This window comes from Tursiops truncatus, chromosome 15 (assembly GCF_011762595.2).
Source record: "Tursiops truncatus isolate mTurTru1 chromosome 15, mTurTru1.mat.Y, whole genome shotgun sequence".
NCBI lineage: Eukaryota > Metazoa > Chordata > Mammalia > Artiodactyla > Delphinidae > Tursiops > Tursiops truncatus.
In genome coordinates this window covers 30,778,557-30,797,326 of record NC_047048.1, presented here as the reverse complement: position 1 = coordinate 30,797,326, position 18,770 = coordinate 30,778,557, and the positions used below count along the sequence as shown (strand labels likewise).

General features: G+C 47.8%; 1 protein-coding gene across 1 annotated transcript in view; it reads left to right on the top strand.

Annotated features, from left to right (window-relative positions):
• The window catches only part of ABAT (4-aminobutyrate aminotransferase), an 85,627-nt gene that overhangs the window by 53,865 nt on the left and 12,992 nt on the right, over positions 1-18,770 (top strand). The window contains exons 3-9 of the mRNA XM_033839756.2: positions 1,310-1,407; positions 3,143-3,172; positions 5,220-5,337; positions 9,776-9,825; positions 16,973-17,053; positions 17,669-17,761; positions 18,254-18,316. Of these exons, the coding sequence (XP_033695647.1) occupies positions 1,310-1,407; positions 3,143-3,172; positions 5,220-5,337; positions 9,776-9,825; positions 16,973-17,053; positions 17,669-17,761; positions 18,254-18,316 (533 nt within the window). The remainder of the gene's footprint in view (positions 1-1,309; positions 1,408-3,142; positions 3,173-5,219; positions 5,338-9,775; positions 9,826-16,972; positions 17,054-17,668; positions 17,762-18,253; positions 18,317-18,770) is intronic.

Here is an 18,770-nt window from a genome sequence, read left to right as displayed (position 1 = left end):
CACATATGATTTATATGAAGCATCTAGAGATTCCCTAGTTTGATGCAAGTATGGCAACCCGTGTAAGAGGAACTCACGTTTGCCAACCACCAAATATGTGCCAGGAAGATGAAAGATGAACAGGGACATTAAAAGGATTTCTAGGGGTTACTGATTATAAATCATTACACACTTATCTTGGATTCCGCACAGCCGTCTTTTGCTTAGCGATCAGTGAGACTTGGAATTGAAACTACCCTTCATTTCAGCAAGATGCTGAGCTAAAAAGTTCTGTGAGGTTAGCCTGGGAACTCAAGTTTATTTAACCCTCTACAAGTTTATTACTATGCAAAAAATGTGAAATCAGTTTCAAGCAAGTGACTTGTGCCCCAAATATTTTTTAACCAAAAAAATCTATAAGTGAGGACCACCTGAATTTAGACATTTGCTTATTCTCTCCTGGATGATTTTTGATCGATGCAACTAGGGGCACAGCTCCTGGGTGGGTGCTACTGGCATCTAGTGGGTGGAGGCCAGGGAGGCTGTTAAACATCCTGCAGTGCCCAGGGCAATCTCCCACAGCAGAGAAGATACAGCCCACAGTGTCAATAGGCCCGAGGCGGAGAAACTCAGGTCTATATATACATATGGATATAGATTAAATTTTTTACAAAATTTGGATAATTTTTATAATGGGTACATAATATTGCCAGTATTCCGCTGTCTGTGAAATGGTAGAATGTGGCATATTCTATTCAGCAACTCTCCATTGTTGGACATTTAGGTTGTTTCCTCTTTGTTGTTGTTAGAAACAATACTATGACAAATATTTTTTGTGTGTTTTTGGTTTTTTTCTTTTTTCTTTTGGCCTCCCTGTGCTGTATGCGGGATCTTAGTTCCTCGACCAGGGATCAAACCCATGCCCCCTGCAGTGGAAGCACGGAGTATTAACCACGGGACCGCCAGGGAAGTCCCAATATTTTTAACCTATATCTTTGTGCACTGGTCCCGTTATTTTCTTGGGATGAATCCTAAACACTGAGATTGCTCATTCGAAAGGAATAGGAAGCCAGCATCAGCTTATCCTCACACCAGCAGGACGTGAGCATGCCTTCTTGCTTACAGCTTCACTGGCACCGGGCTTTCCCGTTTCTTTAAATCCTCAGCGTTCTTGTGGTGCCCACGTGGCCACACTCAGAGTTCTGGGGCAGTCTGGCGGGGATGGGGCTGAGGTACTGACACTGCCTCTGTTAGGGACATTGGGTGTTATAAGGGCAGGAGTCTCACATCTGCTGTCCCCAGGGGTTCTCACCATCTTTGTTTACTGCAGGATCCAGACACATCAGTCAGGCCGCAGCCAAAGTCGACATTGAATTTGATTATGATGGGCCTTTGATGAAGACGGAAGTCCCAGGGCCTAGATCTCTGGTGAGTTGAGCACAGCTGAATGGTGTGTTTCAGAAAAGAGCAAAAAGTGTCCATGGGGCAAGAACACAGCCAAGCTGAGGGCCCCGTATCCTTAGCTCCTTTCAGAGTTCACCATTAGAGATCCTGAACCTTAAACCAAGCCATTCCTTCATAAGAAGCCAAAGAAGTCTTCTCAGAGGAGATGTATCAGTTGTCTATTGCCACAATAATGCTGTGTAACAAACAGTCACAAAACCTCAGCAGCATACAAGTTGCTCGTGCATCCAGGGTTAACTGGCAGTTGGGTAGGCAGCTCTCTTGGGCTCATCTACATGCCTGAGGGATGACTGGCTAGGCTTGTCTTGGGTCACTGTGGTGACTTGGCTCTGCTTTGTGCATCTCTCATGCTCCAGCCAGCCAGGCTGAGCTTGTTCTCACAGTGACCGAAGAGGAGAGCTTGCTGTAGGTCTCTTGAGCTAGGCTCCACACTGGCCCACCATCATTTCCACTTCATTCTGTTGGCCAAAGCAAGTTACATGGCTTGCTTTGAGTCCAGAGTCAGGGGCTGGGGCACAGCATTCCAACAACAGTGAAGGAACATGACGATGTGATATGGCACAGGGCGTGTATAGCACGTGCCCCACTGAGCTTGATCTTAAAGGGCCACGAGGAGGAATTGGATGAAGGAGTGCATTCTGTTCTAGGCAAGGGGAATGATGTACAGAGAAGCCCTCAGGGTGACAGTACAGGGTGTATGAGAGTAGCTCTGAATCCCTGGAATTGATGTTAGCCTGTGAGATGGAAGAGACACAGGTGAGTGAGGGGTGTTGCTGCTTCTCCTCAAAGAAGCTACAAAACCTGCATACAACACACTTTGGAAGGCTGGTTAACCTTGATTCTGTGTTGTAATGTGCAATACTATTTCTAATGTTTGCACCTAAAATATAACAGTGTAAACCTTTTTAATACAAATTTATTTTCTTTGCATATTTTGCAGATTTTATCCACAGTGTCTTTTTTTTTAAGTCAAAAGCTGTCTCTTTTGTCATTGAAACTATTTAATAAATACAGAAATCTTTGAACCGATGTAAATGATTGTAGTTATTTTGCATAGTCTTTTGCTGACAAAAGACTTTTTTCATGCATAGTTGTTTTGGGGAGGGTGGATTTTAATTTAATAATCGTAAAATACTTGGAATAAATTTCATATTCTTGTCATGAATATTATTTTGTATTTTTACGTGGAAATACATAGTTTTATGACACTAATCGCTAAAGTTTACTTTATGTTGACTTGTTTTTAAAGAAGAAATCCTTGTAATAGTAAAACCACTAGTTTGTAGTTCCCGGTTTCTATGTGGAATTGTGCAAGTGGGGTGTTCAGATTATAATTATAAATGGTTCTTTGATGTGCAAATTTCTATTTTCAGTTAATTTTATTTTCCTAATGGGATGTTAAAGCCTTTTTTTTTTACCCCTTAATAAAAAGAGAGCCCATGCTTTTCTGGACATTAGATAAATATCTTCAGCTTAAATTTTTTTGTTAAATAGTTTATTTGACTGTAATCTTTGAAGTGTCTAAACCTCCAGCCTGTCTGTTGTACTCTGGTAATTTAACTGGCAGGAATTGTTTCCTGCCCACTAATTCTTTTAAGCAATTTTAAAATACTTATAATATTGGGAAAACATGAAAGATTTTAAGCTGCTCTGGCAAGCATGTGTCCTTGCTCTAATGCATTTCTCTTCTCTCCTGCAGGAGTTAATGAAACAGCTGAATGTAATTCAGGTGAGTGGGGATGAAACAGCTGAATGTAATTCAGGTGAGTGGGGATGAAACAGCTGAATGTAATTCAGGTGAGTGGGGATGAAATAACAATCCTTCCATTGCTTCTTTGTTACAGTTTCACCAAAGGAGGCAAACACTTAATCTGTGCTGGCTCTTTTTTAAAAACATGCAGCTGACTTTTTTTTTTTTTGCGGTATGTGGGCCTCTCACTGTTGTGGCCTCTCCCGTTGCCGAGCCCAGGCTCCGGACGCGCAGGCTCAACGGCCATGGCTCACGGGCCCAGCCGCTCCGCGGCATGTGGGATCTTCCCGGACCGGGGCACAAACCGGTGTCCCCTGCATCGGCAGGCGGACTCTCAACCACTGCGCCACCAGGGAAGCCCATGCAGCTGACTTTTGATCTAAACATTTTTTTTCTAATTTCCCTTGTGATTTCTTCTTTGACTCATTGGTTATTTATGTGTTGTGTAATTTCCACATTTTGGTGAACTTCCCAAACTTCTTTCTTTCTTTCTTTTTAAATTTTTTAAAATTTTATTTATTTATTTATGGATGCGTTGGGTCTTTATTGCTGTGCGTGGGCTTTAGTTGCAGCGAGCGGGGGCTATGCTGCTTTGCAGTGCACAGGCTTCTCATTGCAGTGGCTTCTCTTGTTGGGGAGCACGGGCTCTAGTCATGTGGGCTTCAGTAGTTGTGGCACGCAGGCTCTAGACTGCAGGCTCAGTAGTTGTGGTGCACAGGATTAATTGCTCCGCGGCATGTGGGATCATCCCGGACCAGGGCTCGAACCTGTGTCCCCTGCGTTGGCAGGCAGATTCTTAACCACTGCGTCACCGGGGAAGCCCCCCAAACTTCTTTCTGTTATCGATTTCTAATCTCATCTCATTCTGTTGGGGTTGGAAACTTATTTTGAGTGATTTCAATCCTTTGAAATTTATTGAGCCTTTTTTATGGCCTAGCATACCATCTATTCTGGAAAATGTTCCACATGCGCTCGAAAGGGACATGAACCTTACTGTTGTTGGGTGGGGTGTTCCATGCATGTCTGTGAGATCTATTGATCTGGAGTGTATTCACGTTAATCCTCTGCCTGTTTGTTCCATCCGTTGCTGAAAACCAGGTACCGAAGTCTCCAACTAGTCTTATAAAATCATTTTTCCCTTCAATTCTGTTGGGTTTTGCTTCATGTATTTTGGGGCTGTGTTAGCAGGTGCTTATATGTTTATAGTCGTCTTAGTGGATGGACCCTTTTGTCATCATAAAATGCCTCTCTTTACCTCTAGGAACATTTTGTTTGTTTTACAGTCAATTTTGTCTGATATTAGTAGACACCATGGCATCTTTCTTATGATTGCTGTGAGAATCATATATCTTTTCCCATATTTTTACTTTCAACCTCATTTGTATTCTTGAATCTAAAGTATGTCTCATGTAGACAGTGTATAGCTGAATCTTATTTTTTAACTTTTTTTTTAACTGAATCTTTTTATCCAGTCTGATGGTTTCTGATTTTTTTTATTGAATTGCTTAATCCATGCACAGTTAATGTTATTATTGGTGTAGTTGTATTTACAGCTTCCGTTTTATTTTTTGTTCTCTCTCTGTCTCATGTCTTTTTTGTTCCTCTCTTCATTTTCTACTAATTTTTTGTACATAAAGTGAATATCTTCTAGTGTACCATTTTCATTTCTTTCATAATCACTATATATTTTTTAGTTTTCTTAGGCCCTAAGGCTTACTATATACATTTTAACTTTTCAGAATCTTCTTCAGAGTTATATCTCCATCTTTTTTGTTGTGATATATAAAACACATACAGAAAAAAATCATAAAATACAAATCCACAGCCTAATAAACAATTATAAAGCAAATCACCCATGTAATTACCAGCAGGGCAAAAAATCCAACACTGCCAGCACCCACAGATACCGTCCATGTGTCCATAAATGGGCAGGACATGGCTTACTTCATCAATTCAAGCTTAATCCTGAAAGACTGAGGGTCTAAGGAATTGCAGTGAGCCTGATCCAGTCTCTCCTTTCCCCAAGAATGCAGAAGCCGTGCACTTTTTCTGCAATTACGAAGAGAGCCGAGGCAATTACCTGGTGGACGTGGATGGCAACCGGATGTTGGATCTTTATTCCCAGATCTCCTCTGTCCCCATAGGTAAGAGGTGGAAAATCAGTCCCTGAATGTAGCCTGTGTCTCCGTGTAGTTGTGGCTCTCCAGACTTCAGCCATTCCTTCCAAGATGTGCATCCTTGTGTGCAGCCAGACACTTCCCTCAAGGGCAGAGAAAAGGAACAGGTCATTCGTAGAGCATGTATTACTAGGGACTTTATATGTCTTTTCTCATTTACTCCTCCCCCAAACCCCACAAGTATGGATCTGGGTACATATGCCCATTTTGTAGGTAGATGAGCAAAGCTTGGAGAGGAAGCATAGGTAGAATGTGAACCCATGTCCAATGTCAGCAGTCTTAGGATTCCTGGAAGAAGATCCTGAGGCAGGGATTTGGTGCAAGTGGTTAACTGAGGGAGAGCTCTTGGGAGAAAGGACAGGGAGGGAGAGAGCAGAGGGCAAGGGGAAGTTAAGAAGGATGAGGTCTCAGCCAGAGACCAGCCACAGCCTGATTCCACGGGGGTCTCTGAAGCGGGCATTGCACCCCAGAGTCGGTCCCAGACCAAGGCAAAGAGGCTGGCCTTTTGGTACCCCTGGGCCAGTCGGTCCCTGCCCATCAGCTGCCAGAGGGAAGGACTTGTGTCATCTCTTGGGCGAAGCAGCTTCCATTCACCAGGGGCAATTTTCCAGAGAAGGAGGCAGCTGGAGCGATTAGCAGCACGGCCCCCGCCCCCCGCCAACACACACACACAGAGCAGCTGGGAGAGGGGTGGCTTGCCCAGGAAAGGTGACCTGGAGGGGCACCAGTAGCCTCTGCCTTACCAGGCTCCCCTCCTGGCCATCCAGAGCGAGGCTGTGCTGCTGCAGGAGGGCATGGCAGACGGGACAGACGGGGCTGATTGGCACGTGCAGGTGGCTGCTGTTTGTAGCTCGGATGGTCCATGTTTCTTGGGTCGATGGATTACCCATAGCATCCGCTGGTTTGTAGGCTGAGCGTCGGATGAAACCTGTCCCTTAGTGGATGATGGCAGACATCCTGGGCTCCCCATCAACAGCTCCCCACCCCCCTCCAAGCCCCTGCACTCAGCCGCCTGGGGTCTTTCCCCTGAGACCCCCCTTTAGGTCCCCATGCCTCTTCTGCTTTTCTCCTGCCCAGTCCCTTGAACCTATTTATTTCCCATTAAGATGAGATTCTATGGGAAAAGAATCTTAAAAAAAAAAAAGGGAATGGATATATGTATATGTATAACTGATTCACTTTGCTGGACACCTGAAACTAACACAACACAAACTAGTACAACAACTATACTCCCATAGGGGACTTCCCTGGCAGTCCAATGGTTAAGACTCTGCGCTTCCACTGCAGGGGCGCAGGTTCGATCCCTGGTTGGGGAACTAAGATCCCACATGCTACACAGTGCGGCCAGAAAATAAAAAATAAAAAGAATCATACCAAAAAAAAAAAAGCTATACTTTTTTTTCCAATAAAAATTTTTAGAAAAAAGAGATTTGGGGAATTCCCTGGTGGTCCAGTTGTTAAGACTCAGCACTTTCACTATGGAGGCCCAGGTTCGATCCTGCTTGGGGAACTAAGATCCCGCAAGCTGCACGGTGAGGCCAAATTAAAAAAAAAAAAAAAGGGATTAGATTCAACAGTTGGCAGATGACTCATTGTTTGGGGGAAGTTCATCATTCAGAGATCCCTTGGCCTCTGAAGGCGATTTGGAGTCCAAGATTTACAAAACCCTCTCTCCATATCCTGTTGGGGTGAACGGGATAAGATCTCGAGTTTTCCTGGGACTGTGGGCCAGTCTCTTCCCAGCTAACCTCTGCATCCTTCACACCACCCCCCACCACAACCACCCGGGGCTCCTTCTGCTTCAATCCCCAGCCAGCCAGCATCTCTATGGGGGGGTGGGAGGATCAGGCTAGCAGTAGCTGTTAAAAGAAGTTCTAAAAAATTCCCTCTCTGGCCACCTTTTTTCCCGCATCTGTAGTCAATGAGATGATTTTTTTTTTTTTTTGGGCGGTACGCGGGCCTCTCACTGTTGTGGCCTCTCCCGTTGCGGAGCACAGGCTCCGGACGCGCAGGCTCAGCGGCCATGGCTCACGGGCCCAGCCGCTCCGCGGCATGTGGGATCTTCCCGGACCGGGGCACGAACACGCGTCCCCTGCATTGGCAGGCGGACTCTCAACCACTGCGCCACTAGGGAAGCCCGAGATGATTTTTTTAAACTAATAATTATTGAGAAGTTACTGTCTGCCTTCCATGTTATCTCAGGTAATCCCTAAGACCGTCCTATACCATCGGGTCTTTTACTATCACTTCCAGTTTATTGATGGGGAGCCAGGTTTCAAGGGGTTGCAGCTTCCCCCAGCTGTCCAGGGAGCCCAGGATTTGAACCAATGACTCTGCCTCTCAAGCTGACTTCTGTAATAGCAGCCTCCCAGACAGCCGCCCCTGCCCTGCAGTGCGGGGGCCCATGGCATCAAAAGCCCAGGCATAGGATTTCCTGATCAGAGGGCCAGCTCTGCTTTCATCTCTCCTTCTGAAGCCAATAGGAAATGCTGCATCTGTGGCTTAATTTGATTCCCTGAAACTGCCTTATCTACTGAGGCAGAAAAGTCATAAATACCCAGGCAGCGTGATAAAGAGTCAGAGCTGGAAGACCTCTAGCCAAAGGTCAGTTGGAAAAGCCCCACAGAGTGTACCTTCCTTGAGTACTGAGCACTCCCCAGCCTTGGTCCCAGCACAGCTGTGAGTGGGGCGGGGAGGGGTGGAGTGGAGAGGCAGAGGAACAATGTTAATTACTCTCCCCCTTGGTCCCCACATCACTGCCCCAACCCACGCTCCCTGCATCCCGCAGAGTGAAACCACAGGCTTTTCAAATCTGTTCACTCTTTAATTCCATCAGGAGAGAGTCTCCCCTGGGTGATGCTGGGCCTTTAACACCTGAATCTACACTTGTTAATCTCTTGTTATGGAGGAGAGCAGGCCCCAGGTTCAGAGCCTTGGGCAGCTTTCTTACCCTAGTGATAGAAAGTGTCCGTTCAAAAGTAAATCTTTTTTTTTTTTTGGCTTCTCTGCAAAGCTTGCGGGGATCTCAGTTCCCGGACCAGGGATCGAACTGAGCCATGGAAGCAAAACCCTGGAATCCTAACCATTAGGCCACGAGGGAAATCCCAAAGTAAATCTCTTTAAATTAAAAAGTTAATTGGTTTAAAGAAAGTAGGTGCAAAATATGCATGATAAAAAAAAAATGTGGTACTTGAAGACTGGGGGTTTTTCTCCAAAGTCTGCTTCCTGCTCCAAGAGTCACTGATGTGTTTTCTGATCTGTAACAGTTTTGAGTTCTAGCCTGTGTTACTGTATCTTCACATTGTTCCATCATTCAACCAATATCTATCGGGCTGAACACTTGGCATCTGCCTTTGAGGGTCCTGCATCTGGTCTCCTGACTTCAGTGCCTCCTACAAACTTGGCCTTCCTGCGCAAGTTGTTGCCAGGATTAGCAATAAGGAACAGAAAGCCCCCTGCACACAGATGCTCAGTAAATGGCAGTAAAGGCTCTGCAGAGCCCAGGACATCTGGCTCCAGTGCTGTGTGGGCCTGTCTTACTCTTCCCTCCTCTATAATATCCCATTTTATCGAGCATCTACTATGTGCAAGAGACTTTGTGTTCAGTATTGCTAATCCTGGCAACAACTGATCTGCTGTTGATGGACGTTAGGTTGCTTTCAAGCCTGCAGATGTTGGCGAGTCACCATGAAGATAGGTATGCACAGGTTTTTTGGGTTTTGTCTTTTTTTGGCATGCCACCTGCGGCATGTGGGATCAGAGTTCCTTGGGCAAGGATCAAACCCACATCCCCTGCAGTGGAAGCACAGGGTCTTAACCACTGGACCCCGAGGGAAGTCCCTACATGGGTTTTTATCCACGTGTAGGATAAATTCGTAGAAGAGCAATTTTGCGGAATCAAAGGGCATCCTCGGCCTTGTCGCGGGGTGGCAGGCCCAGGCTGGACATGAGCAAATGTGTTCAGGCAGCACCGGTTGTGCTGGTCGCAGAGTGCAGCCAGCATCCTTCCCTCCCTCAGTCCCTGACTGAATGCCTGTTGAGATTTGACTCAAGCGGTGGACACCGGCGGGGAAGGCAAGGACCACGTTTGCAATTCGTCACGCAGGCCTGGGGAACCCTCCCAACCCTGGTCCCGAGTTAGCTTTAACCTTCATTCACTGTCTGTCTAGTCCAGTGTGTCTCCCACCTGAACATCAGCGTCATCCAGAGAACTAGTGGAAGACTTGGGGGCCTCACCCTGAGTGATTCTGAGTCAGGGGAATCTGGGCTGGGTCCCAGGAATGGGCCTTTGTGTGTAAAGAGAGTTGCAGGGTTGGAAGGGAAGGGAGGGGGCAGGCAATGGGAGGGAGGGGCATGGGACCCCCGGATCTGATGCTGGTCTCTAACCATATCTTCCTCTCCCCAGGTTACAATCATCCTGCTCTCATGAAACTCATCCAACAGCCTCAAAATGTGGTGAGTCCCCGGGTTATGCAGTGTTCACAGAGATTCAGAGGATCACTGGGGCAGCCTTTGGAAATAGTCCATCCCTTCAGTCATCCCTTAAGTTTTTATTGAGCACATACTATGCGCTAAGTGCTTGGTACGCCTTGGGTGAGCCCTGCTCCCATGGAGGCAGCCAGTTAGCCACACACATAAGTAGAGAATTGCAAACATACTAAGTGCTACAGACCGAGGCAGTCAGTGTTATGTGGGCATAAAACAGTGATAATGATAATAACAAACAATAGTTACGAGCATAATATGTGCAAACACTGTGGCTGGCACTTCACAGATTGAATGTTGCCAAGTCTATGAGGCAGCTACTGTTGTTATCCCTGTTTTACAGAGGAGGGACCTGAGGCACAGAGAGGTTAAGTATTTGTCCAAGGTCACACAGCTAGAGGAGGTGCTGGGAATAAAACCCACAGGAGCTGGGCTTTTTGGGGATGGAGGGGCTGGGGGTCAGGGAAGAGTGGTCCCTGCAGGGAGAGGAGGGTGGGAGGGAGAGGAGCAGAGAGCTTCAGGAACAAAAGAGGACAGCACAGCCGGAGCAGAGAGGGCCAGGAAGGATCCAAGTATGACTGGAGTGGCAGGCAGGGGGCAGGTGACACACAGTTTCTCATCCTCGGCACTGTTAACATTTGTAGCCAGATTCTTCTCTGTTGTGGGCGCCGTTGATGATTGATGACACTGGCTGTAACACACACGTGGAGACATGCCTACATGCTGAGTGTACTGCTGAATGAATTTTCCCTTGTAACCCAGTGTTTCCCAACTTTCTTTTTTCAATTATCACTCCATTAAGGAGCCTTTTTAGACATTAGTTTCCTGTTGCTGCCATCACAAACTGCCGCCAGCCTAGGGGTTTAAAACGTCACGCATTTATGGTTTCACAGATCTTGTGGGTCCGGAGTCTGGTCGGCTCAGCTGAGTGCTCTGCCTTGGGGCTCACGAAGCTGAGGTCAGCTCTTAGCTGCAAGCTCTGGAGGAGGATCCGCTTTGGGGCTCGGGCAGGTTGTTGGCAGAGTTTGTTTCACGTGGTCCTTCCATCGTCAAGCCAGCAACGGCTGGTCCAATCCCTCTCTCTGCCGCTGCCCTCGGCAAAGGGCTTGTGTGGTTGCACTAAGCTCATCCAGAAAATCCAGAACAGCCTCCTTTCTGAACTGAATACGAAGCTTACTTACGTCTGCAAAGTTCCCTCTGCCGTGTGATACTGGGTTGACCAAAAAGTTCATTGCGATTTCCCCAGAAAAACCCGAACGAACTTTTTGGCCAAGCCAATATATTCACAGTCCCGGGGATGGAATGAGGGTTGGGACATCTTCTTGGGGCATCTTCATAATTGTGCCGACAACACACCTATGGTGTGTGGTATATATGTATACGATGTGGTACATACGTAGATAATAAGCACCATAGAGATGTCTGTGCTTTCTATATCACAAGGGTAAGATGCTTTTCACCCCCACTGAATTCAACATGCCCTGACCCAGTTCCTATTCCCCCAGACCAAATTAGGCCGACCACTCCCCTTACTTCTAACGGCACATGAGTAGAATCGTACCGGCTGTGCCCTTTATCACGTCTGGCTTATTTCACTCAAAATCCACCTGAAGATGCATCCTTGGTAGCCGCAGAGGATCCATCCTCCTGGCTCTAATCATTCCATTGTGTGAACACGCTGCAATTAACATCCTGCCTACCGCTGATGAGCATCTGGGTCGCTTGCTACTGTGAACCTTCCAGTGTGTCTTTCAATGGCACATTCACGCGTCCCATGATACAAGGCCAGTCCGTCTCTGGCCATAGTGAGCGCACACAGTTGGCCTCAGCAGATCCCGCCGGACAGCTTTCCAAACTTTTCCAAATCTTCTCCCTCCAGCAGTGTGAGAGCTCCGGCCACTCCCCACCCTCCCGGGCATTGCCTGTCATTGGGGCTTTCATTTTTCTCAGGTGTGACATACGTGTCCACACGTGACAAAGAGTGTGATTCCTAAAAGGAAATCAAAGAAAAGCAGGGGGCCCGAGAGCCCGACCACGTCAGGAACTGACTATCCAGTCTTAAACGTTTTCCCTTGAATCTGAACAGCAGAAGATAATAGGAAAGAACTCGGGTCCTCTTTACCTGTGGGTGTGCCTGCCTGGGAGGGGCCTGGACATGGTTCTCACCTCCAATTAGTTGACAAGTCTAGGGGCTGCTCCAGCAGAGGCCGCGTCCTCCGGAGGGTGTCTGGCAAGGCCCGTCGGTGGCTCCAGGCGTGTGTTTACATTCAGAGCCCCGCTTTGTTTCGAAACGTTCTGCGGATCCCAGATGCCTCAGCAGTTGGTGCTAAAAAACTATGTCAACAAACACACCAGACACATTTGCAGTGTCAGCTGCCTCCGGAGGCACAGTTGCCCAGCAGCACGTGACTTCCAGGCCCAGGGATTCTGATTTCGGGGGATGCCCTGCCCCCACCCATCCTGCCCGGGACCTGGACCTGGATGCCACCCCCCATCCTCCCTTCTCCCACCCAGTCCTGGGCCTGTCCTGGCTCTGCCCCCAACTTCCACTTGGAGTTTCCTCAACAGCCCCTCTTCATCACTCCCTCCCACCTCCACGTCTATTCTCACCTCCTCCAAACCACCCTCCAAGCTGCGCTGTGCCTGGAACCCTCTCCTGGTACCTACTGCCTTCAGGATGCATCCCAGCTCCTCCACTGCAAGTGTAAAGCCCTCTGTGATCTGGCTTCTGCTTCTTCAGCCTCACTTCTTGACATCTGTTTGCTTACTGATGGATGGAGTGCCTACTATGTGCTGGGCACTGTCCTTGGTGCTGGATTTGATGGCGAGATCACAGTCTAGATTACAGTCCAGAACAGTCTAGACCACAGTCTGGATCACAGATTCGATCCGTCTAGATCACCATCTAGACCGTAGTCTGGATCATGGTCTAGATCACAGTCTGTGCTGACGTCCTGCAGAGGGCACGGTGACCAGCACAGCCTTAGAGAAGTGACAGCTGACCGCCACAAGCTCAGCAGAGTATATCTGGGGCATCAGACCAGACGACCGTTGATTGACATCTTGGGTCTTCCAAACTCTTAGCGGGAAATGCGCTCAGGTGGTGGTCAAGGTATTTTACCTGTCCTGGGCAGGCTCCTGCCAAGTCATTGAAGTTCTGAGAAGGGCTTATCAACCCTTTTGTACCCCAAACACATCATCCATTATTCATGTGCCATGTCACCTGGATCCAATATCTGGGTTCCAGTTAGAACTTCTTATGTCACCAGGGCCATCTCATTACATTGCCCACAGGTTACACAATAATTATTGGGCATTGCACATGCCCCGCCATTGCAATGTGTGATGAGTGCCGACTGACATCCGTGGCACCTTGGCTAGGCTGGCTGGAGGGCAGCTGGCCTGGTCAGCTGAGACATCAGTGTGACCTCCAGGCCTTTTCACCTGCGTGATTCTGTCCTTCAAGACTGAGCTCCTGCCTCATCTGTATGTTGTGTTTTCCCACTGGCTCCTTCTGAGCACCCAGGAAGGGATCCTCATTTTTGCAGATGAGGACTCTAAGGACCAGAGAGGTTAAGTGACTTGCCTCAGGTTGCACAGCCGCTTAAACCAAAGCTCATTCTCTTCCCGCTACAGCAGGTCTGATGGCGAGGATTCTAGAAACCTGTCCTCAATTGATTCTGCTACCCAAAGTCCCAGGTATCTTCTGTTCTTCATGAATATCACGCTTTGCCAAACAGGAGTACCACCTCCACATCTTCCCTGGGCCCAGATAGGCAGTCACGCTGCCAGCACGGCCATCCCCTCTGTGAGCCGCTTCCCCCGCTGCCAGTGATGGCAGTTCGCCTCCATCCTGATCTCGTGCTGTGCTTGATTTCTTTGGATCCCATTAATAACTCGAAGCCAAAACAAAAGGCCCCTCGGCAGCCCCCACAGGCCACCCAAGGTCTCTGGGCTGTGCCAAGTAAACTCGTGTCCGGCACTGACATTTTCGGGTGGAGACTGCTTGCGGCGTCTGGCAGAGGGTGGGATCTGAAGTCAGCAAACCTGGGTTTGAGTCGTGGTTCTGCCCCTTCCCGTCTGTGTGATTTGAGGCAGGATGCTTGACCTCTCTGGGCCTCCGTTTCCCCAGCTCTACGGTGAAAACGGTTAACTCCCTCCACCGCTTATCCTAGACCCACCCGGCTGGTCACAAAGAAGAAGAGGCAACAGAGGTATGAGCCTGCCATGAACTCTAGTGGGCCACGCCAAATCCCAATGCCACCAGAAGGATGAGTGCTGGGGCCTCCCTATCCTTGGGTTTCCTCCGATGGAGTGATGCCCCCATTTGGATTTGCACTGAGTTTATTACACGATTGAGTCCGAGAGAGAGAGGGGTGCCTGAGAAGTTCCCAAATCCCAGGCTCAATCAAACCTTCCATACTTTTTAATTCGATGTTTTTATTTTTATTATTTATTTGGCTGTGCCTCTCGGCTTGCGGGACCTTAGTTCCCTGACCAGGGATTTCACTCGGCAGTGAAAGCGCCGAGTCCTAACCACTGGACCGCCAGGGAATTCCAGACTCAGTGTTTTTATTTTTGACTAATTTCAGATTTACAAGTTGTGAAGATAGTTCCCATCTACCTTTTACCCAGTTTCCCCCAAGGTTAACACCTCACCTCTCTATGGTACCCTTGTCAAAACTAAGACATTAACATTGGTGCATTACCTACCACAGACTTTATTCAGATTTCCCGTTTTTCCACTAGTGTCCATGATTTTGGTCCCCAGAATCCAATCCAGTACGCTGCATTGCATTTAGTACAATCCCTTTCTATTACCCAAGTCCACTTCCTGATGACCTCATTCTTGTCCATTGAGCAGACAGACCCCTCCCAGACTCTTACCAAGCCTTCCAGGGGGCACTGGCTAGACCTGGAGGGACTGGACCGCTCTATTCTTATACCCATTTGCATTTCCATTTGTGTCTTTTCCATAATGGTGGACACGTGTCATCATTATACATTTATCAAAACCCATAGAAGGTACAACACTCAGCGAACCCTAAAGTAAAATTGTAACATTCTTTTTACACGACATTTTTCCGGCAATACAACATCACCTTCAGTTAATGCGCCTTCGTTTACTTAACCTAATGTTGGCATTTAGAGTGGTTCTCTTTTTTGTTGTAAATAACCACTCCCTCTTTCCTGGGTATCAGAAGCGAGTGTCTGTTTAGCGTCAGGCTTGCATTGTTGATTTCCTTACAGAGGGAAATCCTTCTCTGGACGCACATCTATCAAAATGGTGCGGGGCGGGGGTGGGGTGGGGGCGGGGAGGAATTTTTCTAACACTGCTTTTTCATATGCAGCTCATTCATTTATTAACCAGCTCCCTTATCAGATTGCTCTCCTAAGGCTCATTCTATTTAGAAATTGCAGAGCTACTGAAGCCTCTTTTTTCCCCGTTTTTTTTTTTTTTTTAATTAAAGTGTAATTCACATGCAGTCAAATCCATCCTTTGCAGGTACAGTTCTGGGGTCTCAACAAATGCATAATCTGGGAATTCCCTGGTGGTCCGGTGGTTAGGACTCCACGCTTCCACTGCAGGGGGCACAGGCTTGATCCCTGCTTGGGGAACTAAGATCCCACAAGCCACGTGGCCAAAAAATAAATAAATAAAAACTTTAAAAATTTTAAAAATGCATAATTGTACAGCCACTGTCAAAACCCGGACATTTGCACACCCATATTCATACTGTTCACAGTAGCCCAAAGGTGGAAGCAACCTAAGTGTCCATCAGCAGATGAACAGATACAGGAAATGCGGCATACCCATACAGTGGAGTATTATTCAGCCTTAAAAAGGAAAGGAGAAAAAAAAAAAAAAGGAAAGAAAATCTGCCGTATGCTGTAACATGGATGAACCTAGAGGACATTATGCTAAGTGAAATAAGCCAGTCGCAAAAGGACACATAATGTTTGATTCCACTTATTTGAGGTGGTTAGCGGCCTCAAGATCAGAGACAGGAAGTAGAATGCTGGTGGCCAGGGGCTGGAGGGAGGGGAGAATGGGGAGTCAGTGTTTAGTAGGGGCAGAGCTCCAGTTTTGTAAGATGGAAGAGTTCTGGAGACGGATGGTGATGATGGTTGCATAACAATATGAATATTCTTAACATTACCGAGAACTATACGCTTAGAAATGACTAAGATGGTAAATTTTATGTTACTTGTTTTTTAACCACAATCCAAAAAAATCCAGACACAAACCATTCATCTCCCCAAACATTCCCCTGAGCCCATGGGTAGCCGATCGCACCCGAGCCCCTGACAGCCATGAGCTGTTTTCTGTCCCAATAGTTCTGCCTTTTCCAGAATGTCGTAGGAATGGAGCCCTGTAGTGGGTGACCCTCATTCCAGCTTCTTTCACTCGGCATCGTGACTTTGAGATTCTCCCGTGTTGTTAAGTGTGTGGGTAGATTGTTCCATGTCATTGCTGAGCAGCGTTCCATGGTGTGCCTATACCACGGTCTATTTATCGTTTCCCCAGTGGAAGGACATTTGGGCTGTTTCCATTTCTTGGCAACTGAAGATAAAAGCCACAACAAACCTTCATATCCGTTCACATCTTTGTCTGACATATGCTGTCATTTTTCTCTTAGGTAAATGCCTCAGAGCGAACTGCTGGGTCATAGGGTGTGTGTCTGTTTAACATTATAGGAAACTACCAACCTGTTTTCCAAAGTGGCCGCACCACGTTACATCCCCACCAGCCGTGAATGAGAATTCTCACCAGTAATTGTTATTGTCCATTTTTTGTTTTTCAATCATTCTGATTTTTTTTTAAGATTACAGATTTAGAGGGAGGTGCAAAAAATAGTACAAAGAGGTCCCATGTATTTTCTATCCAGTTTCCCCCAATGGTAGCATCTTACCTAGTGATAGTGCAATATCCCAACCAAGAAATTGACACTTTGTTTTAAACCCAGAGCAATCCTAGTGGATTTCTCTAAAAACGCAGGGAAGTATTTATACCATTCCCCACAGCGTGGAACACATCCACTCTGAAAAGCATCGCTGGTGGGTGGGAGCTGGGTCAGGTCGAGAAGTCACTGCTGGTCTCCTGGCTTTTTTGCAGAGCACATTCATCAACAGACCTGCCCTCGGAGTCTTTCCTCCTGAGAACTTTGTGGAGAAGCTCCGGGAGTCCCTGCTCTCAGTGAGTCTGTGGGGACAGCTTGCCACCGTGAGAACCCACCTCTGCCCTTCACCACGCTGGCCCGCAGCTCTGGTCTCCAGGAGGCTGGAGCAGCAGGGAAGGAAAGAACTGAGATCCATAATGATTAAGGATGGGATGTTTCTACTTCAGTCTTGCTCTCCGTGCTGTTTCTTTCATGAAGAGTCTTTTTAATTTTCCTTTGCAAGAAAAGCTGGGATCCCTTGTGTGCGGGAAAAAGGGAACCCGGGGAAGTTAGTATTGATCCCACGACAGGGCCTTTGCCTGTGCCCTTCAGTCCTCCTTTGGGTTTCAGTTGCTACAAGGATTAGAGTCCTTCAGAACCCCGAATTCCCACCTGTAAAATGCGGGTGTCTCTGGGCAGAGGTTGCGTCAGGAGGGATGTCTGGGCTTTTCTTCACCTTTTTTCCTGTCTGGCCTCCAACCTGGGGCCTTTTGGGGCCTCTCGTCCACCCCGCCCCAGTCAGACTGCCTCCGGGACTGCATCCCTGTTTCCCTCCCAGACTCCCACAGCCTCCGGGGCCCAGTGTGCAGCCCCTGCAGAGGCCCCGCTCCAGCTGAGGGGGCGGGGAGCCCACAGCTGTTTCCCTCCCACAGGTGGCTCCTAAAGGCATGTCCCAGCTCATCACGATGGCCTGCGGTTCCTGCTCCAACGAAAACGCCTTCAAGACCATCTTCATGTGGTACCGGGTGAGGTTTGGGGCTTGCATGCAGGCAATGTGCACACACACACACACACACACACAGGCCCCCCAGCCCCCAGCCACACACTCAGCCCTTGTCCGACTGTTCATCCCAGCTGGCCAGAGTACTGGACATCAGTGGTCATGGTCGAAATCCAAGGAGGGCCACTGCCTGGACCGGGTTTTCCAAACATCCTGGCAGTGTGTCGTGTAAAACCTCCCCAGTGTCCTTATACTGTGTTACCTGAAATAACATACCATCTCTTCATCTTCATTGTTGCCAGTAGAATAGTAAAGCAACTTATTCATCCATCTATTTATTTCATCACAAGGACAATGAATGGTCTCATGCTTCAGTCCATACGTGTAATGTCGACGTGTATATGATCAGCTTTTGAGAAAGCATCCCCTCGTTGACTAGATGTTGGGTTGGGTGGAAAGTGGGAGCCCTTCCTGCCCCAGAGCGTCTCTGAGAGTTTGTTCTGTTCCATTTTATCAGAGCAAGGAAAGGGGCCAATCGGGTTTCTCCAAGGAAGAGCTGGAGACGTGCATGATCAACCAGGTGAGCCCAGCATCCCCTCCTCCTCATGCGTGGGGCCCTGTCCTCCTCAAGTAGGAGGGTGTCTTAGTTAGCGCAGGCTGCCATAACAAAACCCCTAGACAGGGTGGCCTAAGCAACAGACATGTATGATGTATTTTTCTCACAGTCCTGGAGGCTGGAAGTCCAAGGTCAATGTGCTGGCCAATCCAGTTTCCCAGGGCAGGCTCTCTTCCTGGCTTGGGGATGTCCACCTTCTCACTGTGTCCTCCATCTATCTCAGGGAGAGGGATCAGGCTCTCTGGTATCCATTCCTATAAGGGCACTAATCCCATCACAGGGCCCCAACCACATGACCTTGTCCAACCCTAAGTACCACCCAAAGACCCCATGTTCAGATACCATTACACTGGGGGTTAGGGCTTCAATATATGAACTTGAGGGTGACTTAAACATTCAGTCCACAACAAGGGATCCT